Raw genomic sequence first — 25,243 nt, 5'->3', positions numbered from 1 at the left:
AGTTTATCCATAAAAAACCTGACATTGCATTTGTATGCAAGCTTTAAAATGCACATCAGGTAGGTTCATTAAAAAGAGATGTGGGTTATAATTGACATGCATAATACTGAGATTTCCTATGAAGAACATTTTCAAAACAAATTTTTTACAATATCACCTTTTTTCTTCTTTCTAATATCGAATATTGCACAGTGCATCAACTAGACAACTACATAAATTCTAAGAGTGTAATATCATATCAAACCCGTGGCTCTGAGTAGAAGCTATCCTCAAGAGCCATCACTATAGACAAACCATCAACTTTGATATCATTGTTGGAAAAAAACACATCACAAAAATATAACAAAAGCACAATTACCATACAAAAATATAACGTGAAAAAGCCTAAGTCAAGAAATTACCACAACTGGTTTAAGACTGAGAAAATTTTGTAATATATAAACATTCTCTCAAACATCAAATGATGCTAGTACACCCACAGTCTAAAAAAAATATTTGATTTCATCGTGCAATACTCTAAAACAGAAGTCTAAGAGAAAAAAAAGAAAGTTAGATTAAAGCTTAAAATGCTTACATCAGATGCATCTTGAAGGCTCAACTTGGGTTAATATATAGCTTTAGCCTCTCCATCATTTACTATTTTAGGCAATATGAGACTTTTCCAAGATATTCTATTGCTCCCTCTCTTCCTTTATCATACTAGGCAATGTAAGACTTATTTGAGCATTGCCATCAACCCCAATAATGAGAGATGTGATTATTAAGGTAATAAGAAAAAAATTATAAAAAGAAGAATGGTGTGAAAGAGATGGTACAGAAAACTGATGTTTGAAATCAATGTTGTTATAACAATTTAGTAAAAATAAAAAAATAGTTATAGTGAAATGTTTCTTCTTTTTCTTTTATTTGTTGTTGTGTCATTATTATTATTATTATTATTATTATTATTATTATTATTATTATTATCTTTTTTGGTCTTTTATTATTATTATTATCTTGAAAAACTTACTGGAAGAACGTTGCAATTAAAATGATACAGAAATGACATTGCTCTGTTGAAAACAGAGTTGCTCTGCTCCTCATTGAGGTATGATTATTTAATATACACCCACACCACACACACACACACACACATTATGAGAAGCTCTCTTTGGTGGCATCATCTCAGTTTCTGTGCCAACAAGGGTGGTGGTCTCAGTTGGTGATTATGGCCAAGATCAGATCAGAAATCACAACTTTTTCCTCCTTCTTCAAATCAGTGCCTTTGCTTCTTCTCATCATTTCTGGTTCGTTATCTACTTTGTCTTCTTCTGCATGATTGATTCCCTTTAATTCCAGAAATAAAGTGGATGAACTAGAAAAGAAAAGAAACAGCTTACAAGTTATCCTACTAGTCCTATTCTGTTCACACACTTGCCTTGGAAATGGAACATTCTTTCAACCCTTGTTGAGTTGTGATTAGAAGAATACTACTCCTTTTAGCTTCACAGAATGAAAGGCCATGAGTATAGTATCTATAACATTATCTCAACTTGGTGTAGTCTCTATTCTCTCTATACACTCAAAAGCTTAGATTTGCTGTGGTACTATATTTATAATAACTTTCTACTTTTTTCTTCTTCACATTGATGTGGAACTCAGATGAGTACCTACTTTGGCGCAATAGATGGCCATCTTGATTATTGGGCAGTAATGAGCTTCATCTTTGTTAGTGTTCATTTTTAAAGTGAGTGGTTAATGAGAGTTAACCAGATATTTTCTCTCATGAACATTCTGATTGATGTTTCTAAATATATTTCATTTTTCAGATTCATTTGTGCAAATTCATGGCCTTGGTTTTGGAATCAACTATGGACAGATAGCCAACAATCTACCTTCTGCAACTCGAGTGGCTGTTCTTATAAAATCCATGAATGTGAGTAGAATCAAACTCTATGATGCTGATCCAAATGTTCTCATCGCCTTTTCGAAATCGAATGTGGAATTCGCTGTAGGACTAGGAAATGAGCATCTTCAGAACATGACAAACCCTTCTAAAGCTCAAGCTTGGATTCAGAATCATGTTCAACCTCACCTTTCACAAACCAAAATCACTTGCATCACTGTGGGAAATGAAGTTTCCAATAGCAATGACACTAACTTAATGCAGAACCTTCTCCCAGCAATGCAAAATGTGCATGGTGCCCTTGTGAATCTTGGACTAGACCAACTAGTTTCTGTCACAACAGCACATTCTTTCAACATCATAGCCAATTCCTACCCTCCTTCAAATGGTGTTTTTAGGCAAGATCTGATGCAATATATCCAACCCCTTTTGGAATTTCTTTCACAAATCAACTCACCTTTTCTCATCAATGCATACCCTTTCTTTGCATACAAAGATAACCCAGATGAGGTTCCTTTAAACTATGCACTTTTTCAGCCAAATCAAGGCATGGTTGATTCAAAAACCAACTTGCATTATGATAACATGTTGTATGCTCAAATTGATGCTGTCTATGCTGCCATCAAAGCTGTGGGGTACAGCAACATTGAAGTGAGGATTTCTGAGACAGGTTGGCCTTCTAAGGGGGACCCTGATGAAATTGGAGCTACACCACAAAATGCACTATTGTATAATGGTAACTTGATGAGAAGGATAGAGAAGAAGGAAGGAACTCCAGCAAATCCTTCAGTTCCAATTGATATTTATGTGTTTGCACTTTTTAATGAGAATATGAAGCCTGGTCCTGCTTCAGAGAGAAATTATGGCCTTTACTATCCTGATGGCAATCCTGTTTATAACATTGGATTGCAGGGTTATCTCCCAGAGATGGTTATGCCATCCAAATCTAATGTAAGTTAACACATTGGAAATTTCACATGCCTATCAAAATTCTCATAATGTTTTGTTTTTAATATATTTGGCTAGTAGATTATAGCATGTTTGGATCAACTTATCTTTTTTTGAATCAATTCTGAAATCAAAAGTTACTCATTAAAGTTTCTTCCCAAAATGGTAGAATCAAAGATTTCCAAACTTAGTTTTTATTTTCATGTATCTTAATGCTTCCATCACTTTTCATATGCAGTTTTTGTCTGTCAATTATCTCGTCTGTACAATTACATGCTTGATTTTTTCTTGGGAGCTTTCAAGATTGTGATCAGAAGAAGGGAGGGATCAAGAGGAAACACAGGGAATCATATACATCATTCTTTTGCCATATGAAGTTATTCAGGTGAGGAAGATTTACATTGTCCATGATTTTTCTTTCTCTCTTTCTATTTCTAGTTTGTTTGTACTATTCCTTGTCTTTTATTTGCAAGCTAATTGATATTTTCTCGGTCAGTATTTTAGTATGTGTGAGACACCACATGGATCATTTAATACTGAATCCATGATGGAGTATTTTATTTTTTTGAACTACATGATGGAGTAAAAACTATTATATTTCAGTCTATTAGACTGAATCCATGATAGATTTCATTTTTTATTGTCTCTGGTCACATGCTACATAATCAAGGCCTCAGATCTTCTATCCTCAAATGTACCTCAATTTACTATCTCACAAATCTTATCATGTCAATTTACATGCTGGTTTTTAAAACACCATTTGAAAATATGGATCCACTCTACTATATTATTGTGCATGTTTGGATATATGGTGAAAAAACACGATAAAAATAAAATTACAATGGTAAATCACTATGAAGATAAAATTACGGTGGACAACTAAAAAAATTAAAAATAAATTGCTACTATCCACCATAATTTTAATTCGACTATAGTTTTTCACTATGTATCCAAATATATACTTAGGAAATTAGAAATGATGATAAGCATATGTGGGAAAGTTCAGTCCAAGGCTCAAAGGCAATACATAATTTATACCACACTTTATTCTCTACTTTCTAATTGTAATCTACAAATTAGAATAGCTTGAAATACTTCAATGTGAAAGTTTTGGAACCATATTTTGGAGATATTCTTCCTAAAATATCAATTAAAGTAGAGCCTGTCAAATGCTGTGCAATTCGTGCGTGACCCAATTGGACATTTGTGCCGACTTTAACCACCGTACCCCTAGAAAACCTTAGATTACTGGTTAGTTAATTATTAAGATACTCTATTGAGTCTCCACCTTCCACATCCCCCACTTTGTAATCAACTAATCATGCATATATGAGTCTTCCTGTGAATAAAATTATTCTTGTCTTCAGCTGTACAAAAGTCCAATTGGGGTTGCATCAGATCAGAAAAATTTTAAAAAAAGGCCTCAGAACCTCATGCTAGAAATTCAAACCCCACATGTTTTGTCCATGGTTGTGAACCTTATCTTTGATATAGGTCCCTCTAGTTCCAATAATTCCTCCCTTCCATTTCCTGATGAAATTTTTGTTTTTTGTTTAAATACTACTTGGGATTTTCCTGTTGCTATGTTTTTCTTTTCTGTTCTTCATCATGATTCATGTAAAATGTTCAAAACAGAACCATTTTGTATACCCATGACAAAGTACGAAAATGGAAAAATAACGAAAGGCACAAGGTACTTTTTGTTCATAAAAAGTGCACTGGAATGTTCTATTTTTCAATTTTCATACTTTTTAACTCGTATCCAAAACATGCTCAAACCTGAGTGTTCAGTAAATGGTTAGTGCAATTGTATTAAAATCATGTGGAATATTCTTCAACATTAGTCACCACTCACCAGAAATTAGCTGGTATAGCTTTTATATAAGATGGCATGGTCCATGCCTTTGAAAGTGATTGTAGTATCCATACATTAGCTTGATCCAAAGGGGATAAGATTGACAGAGCATCCACTTAAAAATTTCTGGCTCAAATTAATATAATTCATATGGTGCATTAAAGAGGCCATTTTTTATAATTTGGCACTAGAAACAGAAAATATTGTCACACCATGTGTTAAACAACAGAGGAAAAAATAAAGAGCATGTTTTGATATTGGCAATAACTTGTTTAGTTGTCCTTTTCCCCCTTCTAAGTAGAGTGAACAATTTTCAGACATGTTGTTACAGGTTTTTATTCTGCCCAAAACATAAGATTAATAGTGGACACACAACTACACAAGCATGTCAATATCAGAAACTACACTTAATATCATCTTACTAATAAAATTGAAGATGAGATTTCTTATTAGTTGTTACTTTTAAATTTAAATTGTTAAACATAATTTAAGAAGTAATCTAACTTGTTGAGGATGTAGTCCAAGTTTAGATACTGGTTGGAAACCATGTGTGGACTGTCATAGTACACAGAATTTCCTTAATTTTAATTTGCTTCTGTCGACATGATTTTAAGATTGTATTTTTCTATATTGTATTCAAATATGCTCCTAATGTGAAATCTCTTAAATTGGTTGTGCATGTTGTTGACTTTGATGTATCTTTGCATGGGACAGGGCTTTCTTTTCTTTTGTCCAAGGCAAACTCTGCACATTGCGTGAAAAGCTATGTGGAGGCAAGGTCGGCGATTTGGTTCATATAAGAGAAATTCATACATCATGGCTTAACTGCATTTTTGTTCCCCCGTATATTATTGGTGTCACAATTGTACCAAATAGCAATAATCAAATATATGAGGAATGTAGTAATTTTTTTCTTACACATTTTTTTTCTTGATAACACATATAAGCATCAATATGCATATGCACTAGAATATGAATTAGAAGTACCCCAAGATTGGATCCCTAGAAAGAAAATATTACTTTAATACTGAGAAAAAAGAAAATATTATTTTGATGTAGCCATTTTCTAAATGTATCTCGTGACAACAATTTAATAGAAAAAGGGTAGGGGACAAACTTTGTTATTAAGTTACATGATTTATCATTCATTTTTTGTAAAAAAGTTAGATGATGTAAGTGATTGTACATTAAACCACGGGTTGTGATGTAGTGATTGTTCACCTCATTTCTTAATCATGAAATTTAGATATTAGATCATTGCTCAACCGTATTACCTAATTTTTAAATATTAAATGTATATAAAAATAATAATTGAACAACTAGGGAAAAAAATGAATATAATTCGTTCGAGCACTAGTAATTTATCTTATCTTATTTTTTATCAATGAAATTACACAATATCAATTCAAAAATACATGAATATGATATTTATGACCTTACATGAACGGTATTTAAATAATATGACACAACGTTTATAGTGACACAAATTTGAACCTAAGAAAAATTATTTGATGAAAAACTGCTAAAGTTTTCTGAATTAAATTAGTCAGTCCCTCCATGAGGCTGATGTCATAAGACAAAATAAAAAAAATGTTTATGTCTTGATAATATAAAAAATTAAAAATTGATAAATTTCACATCCTTACCAAATTTATTATTTTGGGTGACACCTAAGATTAAAAAAAAAATTGGGCATTTTGGTAATAGATGGTAGAAGCAAGCACTGTGAAACTGCAGTGATGAAATAATGGCGGGAAAATAGTCTTACTACATAACAAGAAGATCCCTAACCCTAATTTCAATCCCAATTCAATCGAAATCGAAGCAGAGAAGAGAATGGCAGAGCCTGATGATCTGCCCAAGACTATCGTGCGCCGCGTGGTGAAGGATAAGCTCTCCCGTTGCTCCGAAGACGGTGACATCTCCATCCACAAAGACGCTCTTCTCGCATTCTCTGAAAGCGCCAAAATCTTCATCCACTACATTTCCGCAACGTAAGCACGCTTAAACCCTAATTTCTCTCCTCTCTTAAATCTCCGAACCCTAATTTTCAACCCAACATTGCTGAATTTGAGATTTGAATCCCTTTTCTTCTGTTTGGCTAATCAGAAAAAAATTAGGGTTTAGGTTTTAGAGGCATTTTGGGGGGATTTTTCAGTGGATTTCGACGATTTGTTCGTTGGAAGTTAAATAAAATTGGAACTTTTTGAGAAATAAGAAGCAGAGCAGTGATGGGTATTTTATGTGCAGGGCTAATGACATATGTAAGGAGTCAAGGAGGCAGATTATCAATGCTGAGGATGTTTTCAAAGCTCTTGAAGAAACCGAGTTCGCTGAGTTTATTCGCCCTCTAAGAGCTTCTCTTGAAGGTTACTTTCAGTTACCTCTATGTTGTTACATTCTTGACACTAAATGAGGCTAGCTTTTCCAAACTATCCATGATTTTAGTACTAGAACTTTTAGTTTTAAGATGAGATTCAATGTCAACAGAACAATGTCATTGTTTATTTAATGATCATGGTATTCTCAGTTTGAATTGGCATCAAAACTTGAAACAATAGAAGTGAAAGCATTGTAATGTAAATATGTAATTAAATGACATGATAATGTTTTACAAGGCTTGAGTGTGTATGGAGAAGAGTGTCCCCGAAGGTTAGCTCAAGTGGTAAGAGCTAGGGGACATAAAGGTTTGGGAGGGTGGAGGGTGAATGGTCCAGGGTTCGAACCCTGAGGAGGACTAATTTACTGACAACTAACATTTGCCTATAAAAAAAGTATGGAGAAGAGTTGTTTAAGTATTTGTAAGGAGAGTTGAGCAGATGGTAGAAAGTCCAGTATAGGAAATTATAGGTAAAATTATCAAGAGGGATTTAGAGGTAAATAATTTTATATGAGAGAACTTTATTAATGATAGAGTGTTATAGCTTAAACTGATTTATGTAGCTGGTCCTACTTAGTGTAAGAAGGCCTGATGATGAATTGACAATAATAAAAAATGTCAGTGAAATTTGGTACAGTATTACTTTGAAGTGTCCATCGTTTCTTTAATCTGGACTTGTTTCATGTTATGTGTGTATGCACTAACTCTAACCATCAGACAACATATGATCCTGTCATGTTAATTACTTTGTTCTTCACTGTTATGCTAAACAAATAAACATGACCAGCTTATGAGTAATATCTGGTTCAAAGCTGTGGAGAGGAAAGGGGGTCTGTTATTTCATTCATATTGAGGAATGTATGGATGTTGTAGTTGGAGAAGGAGTACATTTTTACACAGGACGCTACTTTGTTATGTTTTGCATTTGTATCTGTCTGAAGAGATTTATGTAATTTATTTGTGTTTAAGAAAAAAAGAAGATAAATGTAATTGTTTTTATTTAACTCGTTTGCCTTGACATGGCACTCAGTAGTTAGTTTATTCATACTGTGTTGGTACTATTTGGGGGACCTTAACACTTTTTCTTCATTGCCTACCAGAGTTTAGGAAGAAGAATGCTGGGAAGAAAGCTGCAGCGTCAAAGTACAAAGAAAGTGAGGCAAAAAAGAAAAGGAAGTTGGAAGGCGAGTCATCCAATAAAGGTGAGGCATCTGGTAAAGGTGAGGCTGAGGATGAGGCATCCGATAAGGGCGATGCTGAGGACGAGGTATCCGATAAAGGCGATTCTGAGGACGAGGCATCCGATAAAGGTGAGGCTGAGGACGAGGCATCCGATAAGGGCGAGGCTGAGGACAGCGAAATAAATGAAAGGGATGAAGGCTGTAGTAGTGATGATTGAGTCAAGGGGTTATAATTGATGTTGTTATTTGGATAATGTGCTTGACTCCTTGTCACTTGGATGCTGTGGACATCTCTCATCAGTATTGATAAATGCAATACATATAGCTTTCAGCCAAGTCACATTTTTGTCAGTAAAATGCATCCCCCTCCCTATTTTTTCTTTTGATGCATGTAGCTTTATGGGAAGGAAATGATGTCGTACATATTGATGATTTGCATTTGGGGGACGGGTTAAATGAAGAGGTTGAACAGAGAAAGGTGTGTTCATATACTTACCTTTTTATATGAAAATGCCTGAAAATTATGAGCTCAAGTAAGTTCACTGCATTTGGATTTTAAAGCCTTAATGTATGCCCTTGAAGGATGATAAAGGTTTCTGAATCTGAGAAGGCTATGGCGTTCCTGGTATAGAGGAACTTAGATTGTTGGATCTTTTTTCACCTGAAGAGAAACTGTCAATTTGGATGTTGTTAAGGAGTTTTTGGGCTTGACTATTGCAAAGAAGAATCATGAAGAAGTAAGCATCACAGGCATGTGTCAAGGACACTTTGCCTATATCTCGGAAAGCTTGCTAGCCCTTGTTGTCGGTTATCCTAAAGACAGAATGCAGAACGCATGAGTGTTGACTAGGAGCTGGAGTTCAATTTTGACATGGTAAGGAGAAAGCTTTACGGGGTGGAGAATCTGGAGAATAATATGGTCCCTTATCTCCTACCCAAGGCCGTCTTGTAGGAGATACTGAGAAAATTAGGAAAGATATCCTTCGACTTTTGGGATTTGAATTTGTCTCCACCACAACACCCAGCAATTACCACCACCACAAAAAGAAACCTTCATTACCTGCATAAATAAAAAAACTCACCAGCAAACCACTCAAACACCACCACCACCTGCACCTCTCTTCATTATTAAAGCATCATCAAGTCTACATCTCTTCACATTCCCTACACACCTACAAATGTCTCATTTCAGTTAGGTCACCTGTAAAATTGCCTCTCTCAGCTTTTGTGGGTTTTAGATGTCATGAGCTTCAATTTATCTACAAACAAACACATTCTCAAGTACAATGCGAACTCGTAGGAAGAAGATCTCATGGAACCAACTCTCTTCACTAGATAAGAACTTGTCCTCTTCCCCAGCTCAGATGGGGCGAGTTCCAATCAACCTCGAGGAGAGGGTGAATCTTCACTTGAGAGTTTTTTGATGGAGAATGACACAATTTGGATTATCTTTAACCCTGGGTCAGTAGGAGGCCAATTTGGGCCAAATACTTAACTTCTTTATTAAAACTTAATATTTTGATTAGTGTATTTTAATGGGAATAATGTCTAGCATCTGCAATTATTAAGTTGTTTCCATTTGTGAAGATTTTTTTAAATGAGAATTTATGAGGTTTAACTAAAACAATAACGATAGGGAGACTTGGGGCCTGTTTGATTGTGTTTTCAATTTTCTTGTTTTCAAAACTGTTTTGTAAAATAATTTTTAAGAACTGTTTTTTAGAACAATATATAAAAAAAACTTGTTTGGTAATTAGATTTTAAAAATTGTTTTGGACATGAAAAAACAAAAATACTTGTTTGATAAATTTGTTCTAAAAACATGTTTTCGAAACAAAAAAATAGAAAACTCGTTTGAATGCATCTTTAGGGAAAAAAAGTTATTAACATAAATTTATTGAATCAAATTAATTTTCTTCATAAGGATTTTTTTTATTTTCTTCATATATTTTTATTAAATTGGTATTCTAAAATTAATTTTAGCTTTCCATTGAGATGTGCTCTACTTCTTGAATGTCATCATTACATTTACATGAACCCCAATGTCATCGAGGTATTAATCTTCAAGCTCATTTTCTTCATCAGTATTTGGTGGGTCTTGAGTGGAGGAATGATTACTCGTGGTGCAGTATTTCTATTGAATATGATACCCAATAACTTATAATGTCTTTTCTTCTGAAATTGAGCAGCATGTTTATGTGTCTAAAATAATAAGTTATAAGTCAATTAATTATTGCTTTCAAAGTGGATAAAAAAACGAGAAAGTGCAGCTTTTGCTTCCAGTAACTTATCACAACTAGCATCACCATTCTTTGCTTTTGATGCCCAACAAAGAAACAAACAGAGGAATAGGTTTGAGTGTTCGACGCCCTTGAAGCACAAAACAAAACAACAGGGGAAGCAATTGCAAAGAAAGTGAGAAAATTAAGTAATATACATGTACAAATGGTTTTTTTGGAAAGGCCAAATTATATATATATAAAATAGTAGCAACTGGGATGCTATAAACCCATGTACAAGTATAAGAGAAAGCAAGAAAACATGAACCAGTTAGCAATCTGGTTACCCTACAGCGACACAAGCCAAAGGAAAAAAAAACACTATGTAACAGTATCAAAGATAAACCAGTCACAATCCCAGCAAAAAGACTAAAACCCTACGACCTTCAATTTCAATTCAGCAAAGAAAAACTACCAGCGCTTGCAGGAAGGAAAATAGCACAGCCAGGAGACCAACTCAGTGAAAAATGATCACAACAGCAACTCAAAGCCTCCAGAATTAATGATTAAAAAAGAAGAAGAAGAGCATAACACGTTTGATTTTGTTGAAGGAGCAATTGCAGAACCACACAAACAGAGAGAGAGGAAAAACGAAATAGAAGAACCAAACGCCCAAAAGGCACAGAAGAGGAACCCAGAAGAAGAACCACAACTTACTTCACTGAATCATTGAGATCACGTGAAATAAGAGAATATGAGGAGAAAATCCTTATGGCAAGAGAAATAGAAGAAGAGGAGGAGCAAATTTACCTGAGAAAGAGAGGAAGAGGGCTGGCGGCCACTCACAGTGAGAGCGAGAGAACGAGCTTGCTAACTGAGAACGAAAACCCCTATTTTCTAATTTCCAATAATTATCATTACTGTCATTAATGAGAGAACAGAAAACAACATGTTCTCCGTGTTTTCTCAAATCTAAAACAAAAATTAAAAAATAGAGAACAAAAACAACTTTTTTCTGTTCTGAGTTTTTTGTTTTAAAAACAATAAAATAGGAAACAGTTTTTAAATTAATTTTTTAAAAACAACTTAACCAAACAGGATTTTTTGTTTTTTAATTCTATAAAACAGAAAACTATTTTTAAAAACAGTAATCAAACAAGCCCTTGATTTGCACCAACTTAAAAGTTAAATCTGCTCAAAAAAATCTTGAGGTACTAAAATCACCCATAATCAAAACTTGAGCCTACAAATTAATAACAGCACGCAAAGTTTTATACTACAGAAAGAACTAGAGGTTTTCTCTGGTTATACAAAGGTCTGAAGTGACTTCGGGATAACATAGGAAGGATTCAAAACACATTAAATCCAGTGAAAACATTCATGTGATCAAGAATAAATCTACAGTAAATATCTAATGGAAAACAATTGTGCATCAAACTTCAATACATGAACAAGCTTGTGAAGGCACAAAATAAAATATATTTAAGGGAAGGGGTGTGCCACCATAACATTTAAATCTACATCAAAACAAAAACTAATATGGACGATATCTACGCCCTTGGCCGCCATCATTGTTGTGCCTTCCCTTACTTGAACTTCCAGAATTCCTGTTGCTGCTCCCACCACTATCACCACCACCACCACTCCTGCCACCTCTTTGATGTGAGGGTGGTGGAACTTGCGGCTGCAGTCCTGGTTGTTGCCTGCAGAGAAAATGAATCATCAGGCTTTGGATTCAAAAATATCATAGCAAGTTTCAACAATATCTACCAATCTTCATGTCATGATATGGATGCTATAAATACACTATACATATAGAGTAACGCTTTGCAGTTCTACTCACAAGACATATCCAATGCGTCCATCAGCCAGAAGCATAGGCATCATGGACATTCCAGGGGGCGTTTGACCCGCTCCGTACATAAAAGGCTGCAAAAGATACAACTCCAACCATCAGAATCTCAGAATTAATGGCTTGTGAATGAAAGGATAAATCAATAGCATATATAGTATTAGTACATAGATCAGCTAACATGTAAAATTCACTCCATGCAGCATTAAACTAACAAATCTGATGTACCTGGTTTCTAATGAAATTTAAAATATATTGAACATTTAAACGAGGTATGCTATGCAGTAAGTCTTTCAATTCTATCCACGTTAGAAGAGCTTATATCAGTGTTGTCAATCCTGGATAACGGTGCGTAGCAGCCAACCCCCAAAATGGTAGTGGTGCTAGTTTCATGACATTCATAATTAACAATAAAAAACTAATAGGTTCTTAAACAAAACATACTAGTTACCAAAAAGGTAAAAACATGAAAATTCAAATAAAAGTTTCCTATAGCATTGCTTTAGTGTGCCATTGACAACCTTGTTTACAATGTCCCTATGTAGTAGCAATATAATGATTTATGTTAACCCAAACCTTCGTGTAGAAACACACAAAAGAATAACTAAAGGGAACAGAAATGACTTACTACCTGTGCAAGACCGGGAGCACCATATCCTGCACCAAGTGCGCCATAGGGAGCCCCAAGCAAACCATAACCAACACTTGGTGGATATCTTGGAAGTAGTCCTTGCTTCTGTGTATGTAATACTCCAGGCTTTTGATCAGCCTGTGGCTTCGCTAGAGAGCACTCTAAAACTTGACCTGAAACTTAGAACAAACATCATTAATATTTGTGAATTGTTAAAATACATAACTAAGAAAATGTGGAAAATTAAATCCGAATATTACCTTCTATTTCATATTTGTTAGTGTTTTTTAATGCTTTCATAGCATTTGATCTCTCTGCAAAATGCACAAAACCGATTCTATTCTTTTCCTGTCCAGACTTTGGTGGTGGGAGAACCACCTTTGTGATCTTCCCATGGTGTTCAAAAAGCTTCCTCACCTGCTCTTGAGTTACATTCTTAGGAAGGTTCTTCACATATACTGCTTTCACCTGTTCATGCATGTGTATGAATTCATTATATTCAGTGTGCTCAGAGTAATGCATCTAGGATAAAAATAGTTCAAATACTAGTTCAATAGAATAGTAGTTTACAATCTATATTCAATACCATATTTAGTTCCTGTTAGATATTAGTCATCTATTATAATGACTTCGCCCTCAGACAACTTTTCCTCTCTCAAGGGTCAAAGCATAATACCAAAGTGGCACCATTCTCCGTAACCATATGCTGTCACTGTTCTGCTGCCAAGTTTCAAAAGCCTGCAAGTCCTCCCAGTGTCTCAGTGCAGTGACTATCTCTTGCTGTTGGCAGTGCATCACAATGGCCACTGGAATCCTACGTTTCCCCCCTACACATGCTGCAGTGTCCATAGCATCTTTCCTCTCAATTGTGGCCACAATCCAACTAGCATTAGTGCATGTGTTCCCTCTCTGACAGCTGACATAGCTGTGATCTCCAGTTCTTAACCATTCAGGTCTCTTGACAATGAACTGAACCCACCATTCAGGATCAGAGGGAGCTCATGTTGCACCTGCTATGGCCAGGCCCAGGTTTGGCAAAGTCTACAATAGGAAGCCCAAGTCCACTGGCATTCTGTCAAATGACAAGGCCTTCTAGAATGTTAGCATTCCTAAATAACCACCTGATGAGGTGTTATTATTAGTATTGATGAGTAGTACAGCTAGGGGGGGGACCACTAGGGAGTGAGAGGAATATATGTTAGTTATGGTGAGAGAATGAGGTAGGCTTGTTTTTGGGTTTAGGATTGGGAGAGAAGAGCACTCTCGAATTGCTCTGTTAATTTTCCTTTGTTCTTGTATTCTCTAACACAATTTCTGGGTTTCATACCAGAAATTCAGTATAATCAATACAATTTCAGTTCCAGTTTCCTTCATATTTTTCTGGTACCTAACATTGGTATCAGAGCTCCCGATCCTGAGGGAGCTTTTATGGTGGTTACGCGAGCTGCAATGGAGTCCAGAGTTGATGACCTAGAGCGATCTGTTACCACGATGAAGGAGATGGCCACAGAGCAATTTGAGGAGCTCCGGCGACTCATCATGAATCGGGAACGGAGGCGCACGCGAGGAAGATCGAACACACCCAGAAACCGGCGACCATCGCGAGACAGAGAGCGAGATCGCGACGCTTCGTCTTCGCACTCCGGGTCGCGAACCGGGTCACGAACCGGGTCGCGTACCTCAGACCACAGCAGGGAGCGATTCGATCACCCCCATCGCGTCCATTTGCGTGCTGTGACTGGAAGAAGGGTCGACATCCCCATGTTTGATGGAAGCGATGCTTATGGGTGGATTAATCGTGTTGAACGGTTCTTCCAACTCAGTCGTGTAGGGGAGGAGGAGAGGTTGGAGATGGTGATGATTGCCATGGAAGGGAAAGCACTGGGATGGTTTCAATGGTGGGAAGAGCAAGCTGTGGAGAGAACCTGGGAACCTTTCAAGCAAGCCTTGATAAGGAGATTTCAACCCACCTTGGTTCAGAACCCTTTTGGCCCTTTGCTTAGCATTAAGCAAAAAGGGAGTGTCATGGCCTACAGGGAAAGCTTTGAAGAGGCAGCAGCACCCATGAGAGGTGCTGATAGGGAGATCCTGAAAGGAGTGTTCCTTAATGGATTGCAGGAGGAAATCAAAGCTGAAATGAAATTGTACCCTGCTGCTGATCTTGCAGGATTGATGGATAGGGCCTTGTTGATTGAGGAAAAAAATTCTGCTCTCAGAGGAGAAAAAGGAAAGGATGAGGACAAACGTGGGTGGAAGGATAAGGGTGGGTTTGGAAGCAAATCTTCAAGTTATGGGGGAAAGCACATAAGTTATAATTCCAATCATCAGGGGAAGAACAATACTGGACAGGAAACCAAACCAAAAGAGACCCAGGACGATGGAGGGAATGAAACTAAGAACCCTGAGAAGAAGTGGCAAGGGGGACAAAGACTCTCTCAAAATGAGTTGCAAGAGAGAAGTAGAAGAGGATTGTGTTTTAAATGTGGTGAGAAGTGGGGAAGAGAACATGTGTGTGCTAAGAAACATTTCCAATTCATTCTCATTGAGGGAGATGAAGAGGAAGAAGAGGAAGACATATTTGAAGAAGCTGAAGATGGTGAGTTTGTTTTGGAGGGCAAAATACTGCAATTGTCTCTTAATAGTAAAGAGGGCTTAACATCTAACAGGTCTTTCAAAGTTAGAGGAAGACTTGGAACAAGGGAAATCTGGATTCTGGTAGATTGTGGAGCAACCAGCAATTTTATCTCCCAAAATATTGTGAATGAACTAGACTTGGCTGTTGTAGCAACCACTGAATATGTGGTGGAAGTTGGAAATGGGGCCAGAGAGAGAAATTCAGGAGTGTGCAAGAATTTGTCACTGGTAGTGCAAGGAATCCCTATCACTCAACATTTCTTTATCCTTGGGCTTGGGGGCACTGATTTAGTCCTGGGAATGGATTGGTTAGCCAGCCTTGGGGACATTGAGGCCAACTTCAAAGAACTTATTATTAAGTGGAACCTTCAGGGCAAGCAGTTTGTGTTACATGGAGAACCGCAGGGTAATAAAATTCAGGAAGCTTGCAAAAACATAAAGAGCACAAGGAAGAACAAAGACCTGGATTTCTGTCTTTCTCATGAGTTTGTAGAAGGTATCAACATAGCAGTAGCTGAGGTCCCTGCTGAATTGAGAACCGTTATTGAAAAATTCCCTGTGGTGTTTCAAGAACCTCATGGGCTGCCTCCAAAGAGGCCTACTGATCATGCTATTATACTGCAGCAAGGAGCAGCAGCACCAAACATAAGGCCCTATAGGTATCCATTCTACCAGAAAAATGAGATAGAAACTCAAGTGCAGGACATGCTCAAAAATGGGATTATAAGGCCCAGCATTAGTCCATTCAGTAGCCCTGCAATTCTAGTGAAGAAAAAAGATGGAGGGTGGCGTTTCTGTGTTGACTATAGAGCCTTGAACAAGGTTACTATACCAGATAAGTTCCCTATACCTATAATCGATGAATTATTAGATGAGATAGGTTCTGCTGTTATCTTTTCTAAATTGGACTTAAAATCTGGTTATCATCAAATAAGGATGAAAGAGGAGGATATTCATAAAACAGCTTTTAGAACTCATGAAGGACATTATGAATATCTAGTAATGCCTTTTGGGTTATCTAATGCTCCTTCAACCTTTCAGGCCCTCATGAATCAGGTTTTGAAACCTCATTTAAGGAAGTTTGTTTTGGTTTTTTTTGATGATATACTAATCTATAGCAAGAGTTTAGAATTGCACATGGAACATTTGAGGTTGGTGCTCCAAAGCTTGCAGGAAAATCACTTAGTAGCTAATAAAAAGAAATGTTCATTTGGCCAACCAGAATTGGTCTATTTAGGCCATGTAATCTCCAAGCAAGGAGTAGCTGCTGATCCCTCTAAAATCAATGACATGCTGAATTGGCCTCAACCCAAAGAAGTGAAAGGGTTAAGGGGTTTCTTGGGTTTGACAGGGTATTATAGAAGGTTTGTGAGGAATTACAGCAAGTTAGCTCAACCTCTAAACCACCTCCTCAAGAAAAACAACTTTGAATGGAATGAGGAAGCCAGTCTAGCTTTTGCCAAATTAAAGGAGGTAATGACTACTGTTCCTGTGTTGGCAGCACCAGATTTCAGCAAGGAATTTGTGCTTGAGACTGATGCATCAGGAAAGGGGCTTGGAGCTGTTTTGATGCAAGAAGGGAGACCAATTGCATTCATGAGCAAGACTTTATCTGACAGAGCTCAGGCAAAATCAGTATATGAAAGAGAATTAATGGCTGTGGTTTTCGCAATCCAGAAATGGAGGCATTATTTACTTGGTAGCAAGTTCCTAATCCACACAGATCAAAAGAGCTTAAAGTTCTTAGCTGACCAGAGATTGATGGGTGAAGATCAGCAAAAATGGGTTTCCAAATTGATGGGTTATGATTTTGAAATCAGGTACAAACCTGGAGTAGAAAACAAAGCAGCAGATGCCTTGTCCAGAAAAATGCAATTTTCTGCCATCTCATCTATTCAGTGTGAAGGCTGGAATGACTTAGAAGAAGAGTTATTGGCTGATGAAAAATGTAAAAAAATCATGCAAGAGCTATTGACACAAGGGCAATCTCTAGCAGGGTATCAATTAAGGAAGGGAAGACTATTTTATAAGGACAGAATAGTGTTACCAAAGGAGTCCAGCAAGGTTCTCACCATACTCAAAGAATACCATGAGTCTGCTCTTGGAGGCCATGCAGGGGTCTTTAGAACTTATAAGAGAATCTCAGCTCTATTTTACTGGGAAGGGATGAAGATGGACATTCAGAAATTTGTGCAAGATTGTGAGGTTTGCCAGAGAAACAAATATGAAGCATTGAATCCAGCAGGTTTGTTACTACCTCTTCCTATACCATCACAAGTGTGGTCTGATATTTCTATGGATTTCATAGGGGGCCTTCCTAAGGCAATGGGGAAGGACACCATCTTTGTGGTGGTTGACAGGTTCACCAAATATGCCCATTTCATAGCTCTCTCACACCCCTATAATGCTAAGGAAGTGGCTGAAATATTCATAAAGGAGGTAGTAAAGCTACATGGGTTTCCCAATACCATAGTTTCTGACAGAGACAGAGTTTTTCTTAGCACTTTCTGGACTGAACTCTTTAGATTGGCTGGAACCAAACTGAAATTTAGCTCTGCCTACCATCCTCAAACAGATGGGCAGACCGAGGTAGTAAATAGGTGTGTTGAAACCTATCTCAGGTGTGTGACAGGAACAAGACCTAAGCAATGGCCAAGATGGTTGTCTTGGGCAGAATTTTGGTATAATACCAACTATCATTCTGCCATCAAAACCACTCCCTTCAAGGCCTTATATGGGAGAGACCCTCCTGCTATCATCAGGGGAACTGATTCTGTCACTTCAGTAGAGGAAGTGGAGAAGCTTACTGCTGAAAGAAACCTTATGCTAGATGAACTCAAGGAAAATTTGGAGAAGGCTCAAAACAGAATGAGACAGCAAGCAAATAAACATAGAAGAGACATTCAATTTGAGGTAGGGGATTTTGTGTATCTCAAGATTCAACCCTACAAACTCAAGAGTTTGGCCAGGAGGAAGAATCAAAAGTTGAGCCCTAGATACTATGGTCCTTATCCTATAATAGAGAAGATCAATGCTGCTGCTTACAAGCTTCAATTACCAGAGGACAGCCAAGTTCATCCAGTATTCCACATTTCCTTGCTCAAAAAAGTAGTGAAGGAGGGGATCGTCAGCCAACCATTGCCCAAAGATCTAAATGAAGGGTGGGAGCTTCAAGTAGAACCTGAAACCATCTTGGATGCCAGACAGAATGACCTTGGAACCACAGAAGTTCTAGTGAGATGGAAGAATCTGCCAGCTTTTGAAGATTCCTGGGAAGAATTGGACAGATTGATAGCACAATTTCCAGACCATCACCTTGAGGACAAGGTGAATCTTCAAGGGGGGAGAGATGTTGCACCTGCTATGGCCAGGCCCAGGTTTGGCAAAGTCTACAATAGGAAGCCCAAGTCCACTGGCATTCTGTCAAATGACAAGGCCTTCTAGAATGTTAGGATTCCTAAATAACCACCTGATGAGGTGTTATTATTAGTATTGATGAGTAGTACAGCTAGGGGGGGGACCACTAGGGAGTGAGAGGAATATATGTTAGTTATGGTGAGAGAATGAGGTAGGCTTGTTTTTGGGTTTAGGATTGGGAGAGAAGAGCACTCTCGAATTGCTCTGTTTATTTTCCTTTGTTCTTGTATTCTCTAACACAATTTCTGGGTTTCATACCAGAAATTCAGTATAATCAATACAATTTCAGTTCCAGTTTCCTTCATATTTTTCTGGTACCTAACAGCTCATCTGTTAGGGTCTGAAGTATTGCAAAAGAACTCCTATGCACAAATGCCAGAACATGAAGGCACATCAGACATCCCCTTCGCAAATGACTGCCACAAATTGCCTCCTATGAAGATTTCTAGCCAGTCACCAGCCGCAGTTTCTAATTTCATTGTAAATGAAGTCCTAGCCACATGCCACAACATGAAGGCACATCAGACATTCCTTTCACAAATGACAGCCAAAAAATTGCCTCGCTTGAAGTTTTGTAGCCAGCCACCAACCCTAGGTTCCTCGAACAAAGTGATATCTCACACCTGGGTAAATCCTTAACCCTTCCCCCTCTTACTAAAACTACAGAATGTTCTGGTAAATTATGGTCAGTACCGGGTATATAAGCAGTGATTTCAAATTTAGATGTTGGTGGAAAAGTTGCCCGAAAGATCATACTTTGATGGGTTATCTGATCTGAAAGTCAGGTCCAAGGTTCTTCAGGTGAACCACCGTAGGTCCAAGTCAGATAAGGGGGGGGAGGGGGGGGGTTAGTTACAGGGTAGAGAATGTACATTTGTGAGTGGCGGAATCACGCTAAGATCATGTTAGTTATTCTTCCTTTTGGGCTAGGATTGGGCATGTAATATTTTCCAGTCAGGAGTTCTGCTCTTACCTTTCTGTTAATCTACTTTGACTAATCAATAAAATAGTCGCATTCTCCTTATTAGATAGGACCAATTCCTATCAATTGGAGCTTTCATTGAGAGTTAGTTGTGGGGGAGAATTTACAGGATAGAGAATGTACATTTGTGAGTGGCGGAATCACGCTAAGATCATGTTAGTTATTCTTCCTTTTGGGCTAGGATTGGGCATGTAATATTTTCCAGTCAGGAGTTCTGCTCTTACCTTTCTGTTAATCTACTTTGACTAATCAATAAAATAGTCGCATTCTCCTTATTAGATAGGACCAATTCCTATCAATTGGAGCTTTCATTGAGAGTTAGTTGTGGGGAAGAATTCTGGTTTTGTGCAAATGAGGATGCCAGTTCAACATTCAATGCTTTGGAGACTCGCATGGTAACTGCTCAGTAGGGCTCAAAAACCAGGAAGTAATGTTCTTGAATCAACATTGAAGGAGCGTACGAGTCAGTTGAAGAACCATTCAACTAAGCTGGGTATCTTAATGAACAGCGTTGGAGAAATTGCTAAATTTCTTCCGGAAAAACATTCCGAAGTGTGAGACGAATTCGAGTGCCTATGACAAGGTGAGTATGCACCAGACTGATAGTGGCATTCCAAATAAAAAAATGTCCCTTCTTTTATTTAATTAAAAGTATTTAGAGAAGAGCTTCAAGGAAAAAGGCGGAAGACTTCTTATATATGGAAAGTAGGTCTGGTCCGTGCGACTCTTGGGGTGTCTACCATCATAGCTGGACCTAGATGAAGTCATATCCTTATTCGCAAACTACAGCAAACCTGTCTTAAGCATAGTGCCAGTAGGAAGGTAGTCTTTCTTTGAGAGAGTTCGGTAAGGCTAACAGTAGCAAGCACTCCTTCGAAGCAAAGGAGGCAAAGCAATAGGAGGATTGATTGCCAGTTTGTTTAACAATTAAATCTAGTAGAAAGTTGGTCAAACTCTTGAAAGTGAGGAGCAATCCAATCAGTGCGAGCGGGAAGTTCATTAAGTCCAGTGAATGCGAGGTCTTAGTTAATGAATGCATTCATTCCGAGACTCCATTCCCTGAGGGCTGAACTCTTCATCTCTCAAGTCTATGGCTATCAGTCCCTTGCTTTTCTTTTACTTAAAGAGACCAGCCTACTTGACCGGAGCAAACGCTATCCCTATGTGGACCAGACTTACAATAAAGGAGTGTGGACAAGGGGATGTTGGAGCTCTGGAGTAAGCTTAGATGAATATTTCATCAATGCCAAGCAAATCAACTTCCTATGTTCAATGCTGAAGACCCAATAGACGGATTTCTCGGGCGGAGACATGCTTCACAGTGCAGGACACACCACCTGAAATGTGTGCAGTTAGCTCAGACATGCACAGATGGAAGACTTGGCATTGGTCCAAGGTGCTAAGGAGTCTGAGCCAGAGTAGGAATGGGATAGGTACTATGATCACTACACTAAGAATCCTTTTCGCGTTTGAGGGCGCTTTTCCAAGAAGGAAAGATAGATGAAAACATGGAGGAATTTGAGATGATGACTTCCCACCTGCCGCCCATGCCCGAAGAACAATATAAGGGCCTCTTCCTCAGTGGCTTGTGTGAAGAGATACTTAGAGAAATATTGGGCATTGAACCCAATAAACCACTACAAGATGATTTTTGCAGCAAAGACAGTGGAGCGCAAATTAAGTTGAGATTTGAATAACGGAGGAACATCACATTGGAAGAAACCAGGAGACTCACATTATCTTACTTTGACAATAAGAGTGGGCAAAGTCGTTGTGAACCAAGTTGCTGACGGCAAGGTTTTTTTTGGAATGTGGGCAGCATTGTAGCCCGACCCATCGATATCCGTATAAATAACTATTTTGTTGATATGGGAAGGAGAAAACCTAACACCTAAGGGTGGCAATGTGGATTCGGCCCCCCAGGCAAGGCGGGTTAGGTGTCCCGACTCCAATTAGGCGGGTCGATCGCGTGGGTAGCACTATGTTTTGAACTAGGTCCATTTTCACCTGGAAGAGATTCATTTTACTTATAATCAAGAAGAAATTTGGAAACTAAATATAAAAAACTGTGAAACAATTGCAGAGGGGTTATTTTCCTAAGCAAGCAAATCCTGAAAAGTCAGTTATCTCAAAAACAGACCATATGTTCCCTGCTGTTAGAACTTTCATTATAAAAATTAAACAATGCTCTTAAAATCAAGCAAACAGCACCTGCACATCAGGACAATGATGTGAGCATTATAGTTGCAGACTTCTCATTATAATAAAAAAATTCTTGTCACATTAACAACAACTGTCAATATTATCAGCTTGGCTTAAGATAAGGAAGGCATGTGAGTCAAAACCTGAGAAGAAGCAGAGGAATCAGCATTTTTAGGGTCAGCCCAGCTCACTGTTGGGGCATTGTCACCTAGCTTAAATGTTGGGCTCATCATCTTTTGCCTCGAATGCTCAGCACATGCATGATTATAATAGTCAATAAAAGCAAAGCCGCGGTTGTTGTTAATGTTCTTCACATCCTGAAACAAAGGATAAACAAAAGTGCAATGAAATAAGAAAACCAAATGCTGATTCTATGCACTTGCAGTTGTGCATGAGGGTAATGCAAATGCAATTCAACATGATTGCTCTGAAATTTTAAAATGATTTAGGAATGACCAACAAATATTCCCGGGATACTTTCAATTAAAAGAAGAAAAGTAATATACAACAGCATAGTACATACCTTAACTAGTTCTACAGCGGTAACTCCAGGTCCAGCCTCAGTCACAGTTTTCCTCAGATCTTCCTCGCCCCAGCTTCTAGGAACATTGCCAATAAAGAGACGGTTTTTCGCTTGAGATGTTGAACATCTTATTTTTTTACCCTGAGAGAATGGAGAATTGATACAGTTAAGAATTGAACATATATCAAAGTGCATAAATGATATTATCTGCATTACACATAGACAATGTCTGTAATACTAGAGTTGTACAATAGCCAAATTGCTAACAATTTACAACGAGTAATGGCCATGAATTACATAGTGACTGAGATGAACTTATTACCTTAAATTCTGTATTATTCAGCTCATCAATGGCTTTAGATGCCAATTCCGCATTTCTAAAAGTCACAAAACCGAAGCCCTTGTTCTCGGAAGAATCTTTTCCTTTCATTATTCGAACCTGTTCTCATCAAACTTTCAAGTTACTGGGTGATATTGTGTATCAGTATTTAGTGTAAGCACAAGAAAATAACAATAGCACAAGCTTACCTCTACAACTTCCCCAATAGACTCACAAAAAGCTTTCAAATCCTCAGTTGAGGAATCATGAGGAAAGCCACCAATGTAGACTTCAGACCCATGAGGAGGAAGAGAAAGAAGTTCAGCATGCTTTTTCTTCTCATCATCATCTTCCATCTTGGCATCATCCTCTTCCACTTCTTCAACTCCTTCCTCCTCTTCTTCCTCTTCCTCTTCCTCTTCCTCCTCCTCTACCTCTACCTCCTCCGGGTCCTCCTCTTCTTCCACCTCTTCCACCTCCTCTTCTACTTCTTCCACTTCTTCTTCTTCTTCTTCTACTTCTTCATATTCAATTTCTTCTTCCATTTCTTCCTCAGGATCATTTCCCTCGTCCAAATCGACCTTCTCATCAGATTCAACCGGCTTTTCTGGTTCATTTGGCTTAGCAATTGATGAAGAATTTGCTTTTCCCCGAGGCATCTTACAAAACTAATTAAAGAAGCTTGTGAGGCAACTGTGTAGAAGGCACAGAGGCCAGAAGAATTCCTGGGAAGAAGTATACACATATCGAAAGGAGGAAACTAAAACAAAGGCCAAAAAAGGAGTTGCAGCGAACCAATCTCAGTGGAACCGTGAAATGAGATAAGACTTAAAGGGCCGCAACGAGAAAGACCTTTTTATTAAAGGGACAATGATAACATAATTAGCAGCATTGACAGGCAAGTCAATAAAAGATTAGCAAAACGAAGCAACGAAGGTGGTCTGAGCGAGCAGCAAGCTCTTATATACCATAACAGTCAAACGGGTGGCAACGAAAAAATCAAGAATCGCAGGAGCATGAAATGCAAATATGAAAAGTTTCCACTCAAATGCAAGGTTACTAGTTAAGTGTCAAGTAGGCATTAAAGGGATAAGAAATGGTAGAACAAAAAGGAGAATCATCAAGTCTCGAATCTCAGAAAAACAATATAGCAGTTTCCAAACTAAATGTACCAATCTCTGCACCCTCCTGCCACACAAATTTACAGATACAAACACTGAGATACTGTTGTTTATAACTTCTACTACCCTAACCACAACACATCAAATTTCATACCCACACAAAATGTCTATCCAACTATCCCCGCATACAACAAACAGCAACATTCAGATTAAGAGGCAAACCCTAGAATTTATGCAAAATTACGAATCAGAGAGAGAGTACCTTGCGATTAAGGATTGAAGCTACGCGAATTGGGGGAAATGGAAGAACAAAGCAGCACAAAACTACCTGAAAAAACAAGGAAATTAACACAGCTCAAAGATTTTTTCAATTTGATAGAAGAAATTGGGGAATTGACGAACCCTAGATTTCTGTCTCGCTGATTCTCAGAAACGCGAAGCTTTGGTGCCGCCGTTGTTATGGATAATTACGGTATGCGACAAGCAGCGTCTTTGCGGACCAAGGCGTCGAAAGAGATATATGTCACTACTGTGTGTGAGTGTGAGGATATTATGGTAAATTGGATAGTTAGATATTTTCTCAGGGCGTGTTGAAATGCAAAAAAAAAAAAGTGAAAATTCACATCAGATTCATGCCTCTTCATGGGGATGATGCATTGGTTTATTTTGTGTGTTGGGTGAGAACCGTGATAGTGCTTATTCACACGTGATGTTATTCAAGTTATTCGAGCGATTTGGATTGGGAGTGAAGTGTTACTGTGTTACGTTCACTTGCGTCACTCGCAAGTGGAATAGTGTGGCGGATGCTCTAGCTAAGTATGTCTCTCAGATGCATGCTTCTCTGTGTTGGGATGTTTTATAGTAGCATTTTTTATATGTTTTTATTGTTCCACTTGTTACCAAAATTAAAGATTATTTATGTCATGTTATCAATATTATTATATTAATATAAATTTTTTAATTGACATATTACAATATTATTTGTTGGGAAAAAATAAATAGCATTAGGGAATAAAATATCCCAATTCAATTATTATTGGTCTTTTTTCTTAAACTGTTTTATTGGTCTCAAAAGTTAAAATGGGTTGACCCTT

At 37.7% G+C, this 25,243-nt stretch overlaps 3 protein-coding genes across 7 annotated transcripts; 2 read left to right on the top strand and 1 right to left on the bottom strand.

Annotated features, from left to right (window-relative positions):
- Positions 1-1,063: 1,063 nt before the first annotated feature.
- Positions 1,064-5,746, top strand: LOC130747144 (glucan endo-1,3-beta-glucosidase 14-like). 3 transcript variants are annotated; one of them, XM_057599989.1, is made up of 5 exons: positions 1,070-1,286; positions 1,642-1,707; positions 1,809-2,836; positions 3,072-3,218; positions 5,403-5,746. In XM_057599989.1, the coding sequence occupies exons 3-4, from the start codon at positions 1,910-1,912 to the stop codon at positions 3,141-3,143; spliced, it is 999 nt and encodes a 332-aa protein (XP_057455972.1). In that variant the 5' UTR covers positions 1,070-1,286; positions 1,642-1,707; positions 1,809-1,909; the 3' UTR covers positions 3,144-3,218; positions 5,403-5,746. The 3 variants fall into 3 exon arrangements, with proteins under 3 accessions (XP_057455970.1, XP_057455972.1, XP_057455971.1); XM_057599988.1 differs by having other exon boundaries at positions 1,642-1,726; XM_057599987.1 differs by lacking the exon at positions 1,642-1,707 and having other exon boundaries at positions 1,064-1,286.
- A 656-nt stretch (positions 5,747-6,402) lies between these two features.
- LOC130747143 (DNA polymerase II subunit B4) lies at positions 6,403-8,585 on the top strand. The gene is made up of 3 exons (XM_057599986.1): positions 6,403-6,682; positions 6,939-7,057; positions 8,169-8,585. The coding sequence occupies exons 1-3, from the start codon at positions 6,525-6,527 to the stop codon at positions 8,465-8,467; spliced, it is 576 nt and encodes a 191-aa protein (XP_057455969.1). The 5' UTR covers positions 6,403-6,524; the 3' UTR covers positions 8,468-8,585.
- Positions 8,586-11,718: 3,133 nt separating this feature from the next.
- LOC130747142 (heterogeneous nuclear ribonucleoprotein Q-like) lies at positions 11,719-24,706 on the bottom strand. 3 transcript variants are annotated; one of them, XM_057599984.1, is made up of 11 exons: positions 24,552-24,706; positions 24,412-24,477; positions 23,238-23,753; positions 23,032-23,148; positions 22,710-22,850; positions 22,330-22,503; positions 16,048-16,203; positions 13,212-13,419; positions 12,952-13,124; positions 12,312-12,397; positions 11,719-12,171 (listed from the first exon to the last, which is right to left on the bottom strand). In XM_057599984.1, exons 3-11 carry the CDS (start codon positions 23,685-23,687, stop codon positions 12,003-12,005), a joined length of 1,674 nt encoding a protein of 557 aa, XP_057455967.1. In that variant the 5' UTR covers positions 23,688-23,753; positions 24,412-24,477; positions 24,552-24,706; the 3' UTR covers positions 11,719-12,002. The 3 variants fall into 3 exon arrangements, with proteins under 3 accessions (XP_057455967.1, XP_057455966.1, XP_057455968.1); XM_057599983.1 differs by having other exon boundaries at positions 23,238-23,696; XM_057599985.1 differs by lacking the exon at positions 16,048-16,203 and having other exon boundaries at positions 23,238-23,696.
- Positions 24,707-25,243: the final 537 nt, after the last annotated feature.

The sequence above is a fragment of the Lotus japonicus genome, chromosome 3 (assembly GCF_012489685.1).
Source record: "Lotus japonicus ecotype B-129 chromosome 3, LjGifu_v1.2".
Lineage (NCBI taxonomy): Eukaryota > Viridiplantae > Streptophyta > Magnoliopsida > Fabales > Fabaceae > Lotus > Lotus japonicus.
Note: the sequence above shows the minus strand (reverse complement) of the source record. Positions and strands in the feature narration are given on the sequence as shown.

What these genes read in the sequence shown, in the direction of transcription:
- LOC130747144 (XM_057599987.1), top strand. Translation starts at nt 1,208, where the DNA reads ATGGCCAAGATCAGATCAGAAATCACAACTTTTTCCTCCTTCTTCAAA. An exon ending in GCTTCTTCTCATCATTTCTG is followed by an intron (nt 1,287 to 1,808) that starts GTTCGTTATCTA and finishes TTCATTTTTCAG; the next exon opens with ATTCATTTGTGCAAATTCAT. An exon ending in TTATGCCATCCAAATCTAAT is followed by an intron (nt 2,837 to 3,071) that starts GTAAGTTAACAC and finishes TTTCATATGCAG; the next exon opens with TTTTTGTCTGTCAATTATCT.
- LOC130747143 (XM_057599986.1), top strand. Translation starts at nt 6,525, where the DNA reads ATGGCAGAGCCTGATGATCTGCCCAAGACTATCGTGCGCCGCGTGGTG. An exon ending in ATCCACTACATTTCCGCAAC is followed by an intron (nt 6,683 to 6,938) that starts GTAAGCACGCTT and finishes TTTTATGTGCAG; the next exon opens with GGCTAATGACATATGTAAGG. An exon ending in TCTAAGAGCTTCTCTTGAAG is followed by an intron (nt 7,058 to 8,168) that starts GTTACTTTCAGT and finishes ATTGCCTACCAG; the next exon opens with AGTTTAGGAAGAAGAATGCT.
- LOC130747142 (XM_057599984.1), bottom strand. Translation starts at nt 23,687, where the DNA reads ATGCCTCGGGGAAAAGCAAATTCTTCATCAATTGCTAAGCCAAATGAA. An exon ending in CTATTGGGGAAGTTGTAGAG is followed by an intron (nt 23,149 to 23,237) that starts GTAAGCTTGTGC and finishes TGATGAGAACAG; the next exon opens with GTTCGAATAATGAAAGGAAA. An exon ending in TGAATAATACAGAATTTAAG is followed by an intron (nt 22,851 to 23,031) that starts GTAATAAGTTCA and finishes CCATTCTCTCAG; the next exon opens with GGTAAAAAAATAAGATGTTC.